Source organism: Penaeus monodon, chromosome 37 (genome assembly GCF_015228065.2).
Source record: "Penaeus monodon isolate SGIC_2016 chromosome 37, NSTDA_Pmon_1, whole genome shotgun sequence".
Taxonomy (NCBI): domain Eukaryota; kingdom Metazoa; phylum Arthropoda; class Malacostraca; order Decapoda; family Penaeidae; genus Penaeus; species Penaeus monodon.
Window position 1 is genome coordinate 21,279,460 of NC_051422.1, and position 2,500 is coordinate 21,281,959.

Sequence of the window (2,500 nt, forward strand, 5' to 3'; positions counted from 1 at the left end):
TCACACGTTCCGCTCATTGTCTCCCCCTGCAGGTTGCCGCTGATCCTTGGCGTGGTGTTCGGAGTGGCGGTCGCAGTGATCGTTATCGTGGTCGTGTCCTGCTTTCACTGCTCCTGCTGCCTGCTCTACAAGAAGCGACAGCCCACCAATGGAGGTGAGAAGTTTATTTTCTTATCGGTTCAAGGTGATGAGTTTTATAGCCGTAATTACCGGTGTATAATGATGATTAACTTTCCTAAACTTTGATTTAAGATTAAGATTAAACTTTGGTTTCAAAATGAGAATTAGTTATCACTTTCGAAATGCATTAATTATAATGTTTATTGAGACTTCTTGCATGATATGATATTGCTGTTTTTTTTACCATTATGTGTATTATACTTTTTTGATCACTTATTTTTGTATATTTATTATCTTCCTGTTTCTTAACCATCACAAGCATTATTGTTTTCTACGCCATAGCATGAGGAGTGTCAGTGTCGCATGGTTTCTTCTTCTCTCTCTCTTCTTTCTTCTTTTCGTACTTATTTCCATTATCAGCGTGTCTTCTTTTACTTCTTGATCTCTCTTTTTTTATCCTTTGCTTCATCTTCTGCTCTTTCATCTGTCTTCTTCCTCTTCCTCTCTTATTTTGCGTGTCCCTGTATCATTTTATTTGATTTTATCTTACACAGCATCCCCCTTCTTCGTCTGCGTCTTTCTTCTCCTTCGATCTATCCCCTGTTCTTCTATTTCCTACCTTCTTCTTTTCGCCTTTCGCCTCTCCGTCTCTGTCCTCTTCCTCCCCTCCTCGTTTTCTCATCCTCCTATTTTTGCTTCTCCACCTCCACTTCCCCCTCCTCTTTTCCCTCTTCCTCCTCTCGTTCTCTCTCGCTTTCCTCTCTCCTTCACTGTCATGTTCTTACCCGCTCGTGCACCTGCCCATCACCCGTGCAACATGGAAGTATTGTTCGTGTGTTGCCTCTGATTCTTGGATTGCAGGCTTCTGTGGTGATGGCTTTGCAACACAGATCGCGATGGAGTTCTGTCTGTCCGTCACTGTGTTTGTTACTTGTTTTTGTTTGTTTCTGATTGCATGACCGGTCCGGGTTGAGATTCTTTCTGTTGTGCATTTCTCGTTCTTTCTTTTTTTCTCTCTCTCTCCATCTTTCTTTGTCTGTCTGTGTGTCTATGTAGCTGTCCCTGTCACTGTCTATATCCCTGTTCCTGTCTTTGTTTGTCTGTGTGTCTGTCCGTCTGTCTGTCTGTCTGTCTGTCTGTCTGTCTGTCTGTCTGTCTCTGTCTCTGTCTCTCTCCCTCTCCCTCTCCCTTTTCCTCTCTCTCTCTCTCTCTCTCTCTCTCTCTCTCTCTCTCTCTCTCTCTCTCTCTCTCTCTCTCTCTCTCTCTCTCTCTCTCTCTCTCTCTTCCTTGTTTTTATCAACACTTCTCAACAGTTTCCCTGCAAAAAAAGAAAAGAAAAGAAAACTTTTCATACCATCGCCAAAGAACTAGGTAATTGTTCACCCTAAAAGTGTTCTTCGCATAAAGACGCGAGAACTTTTGCCCAGTCTCCTTTTCCCGTTTATTCCTCTGTCATGTTCGTCCGTTCTACTTGTTCCGTATCTCATCATAACCCATTGATAGGATCGTTATAACAACGTAATTTTTTTTCTAATATTTCATTATTGTTGTTGTTGATGATGATGATAATAATAATAATGATAATAATGGTGATAATGGTAATAATAGTGATTACAATAATGATAATGATAGTAATGATGATGATGCTAGAAATAATAATAGTAATAATATTAGTAATGATAGTAATAATGATAATAATAACGGTAGAAAAACCCACAACGCACATACTAGATTTATTGAAAATGAGACAGCAGTTTCGGAATCCTCCTGGATTCCATCTCCAGGTCTGGAATCCAGGAGGATTTCGAAACTGCTGTCTCATTTTCAATAAATCTAGTTTAGTTTACGCATTGTGGGTGTTTGTGAGTGTTTTACCACCCTTCAGTAATGCTAATAGTGAGGATGATGGTGATGATGGTGATAATAGTGATAGTGATAATGATGATAATAATGATGATAATGATGACGATGATGATGATGATGACGTCGACGATGATGATGATGATGATGATGATGATAATAATTATCATTATTATTATGATATGATAATATAATGGTAATAATGATGATAATACTAACAATAGCAATAGTAATAAGGTAATAGTAATAAGGATGATGGTAATGATAATAGTAATAGTGATAATAATAGTAATAATGACAATAATGGTAATAGTAAGAACAACAACAGCAATAATAATGATAATAATAATAATGATCATGATAATAATAATAATGATCATGGTAATGATAATGATAGTTAATAAAAATAATTATGCTTATAATGATGATAATAATAATGATAACAAAACAATTACAATAGTAATAGAAATTATAGTAATGGAAATGATAATAACAACAGTGATGATAATGACAATAATAA

The 2,500-nt window shown here is 36.9% G+C and overlaps 1 protein-coding gene across 4 annotated transcripts in view; it reads left to right on the forward strand.

Annotated features, from left to right (window-relative positions):
* The window catches only part of LOC119596060 (protein shisa-3 homolog), a 143,440-nt gene that overhangs the window by 95,855 nt on the left and 45,085 nt on the right, over nt 1–2,500 (forward strand). For all 4 annotated transcript variants that reach the window (XM_037945166.1, XM_037945167.1, XM_037945168.1 and 1 more), the window contains exon 4: nt 33–154. In XM_037945166.1, coding sequence (XP_037801094.1) covers nt 33–154 — 122 coding nt within the window. The remainder of the gene's footprint in view (nt 1–32; nt 155–2,500) is intronic.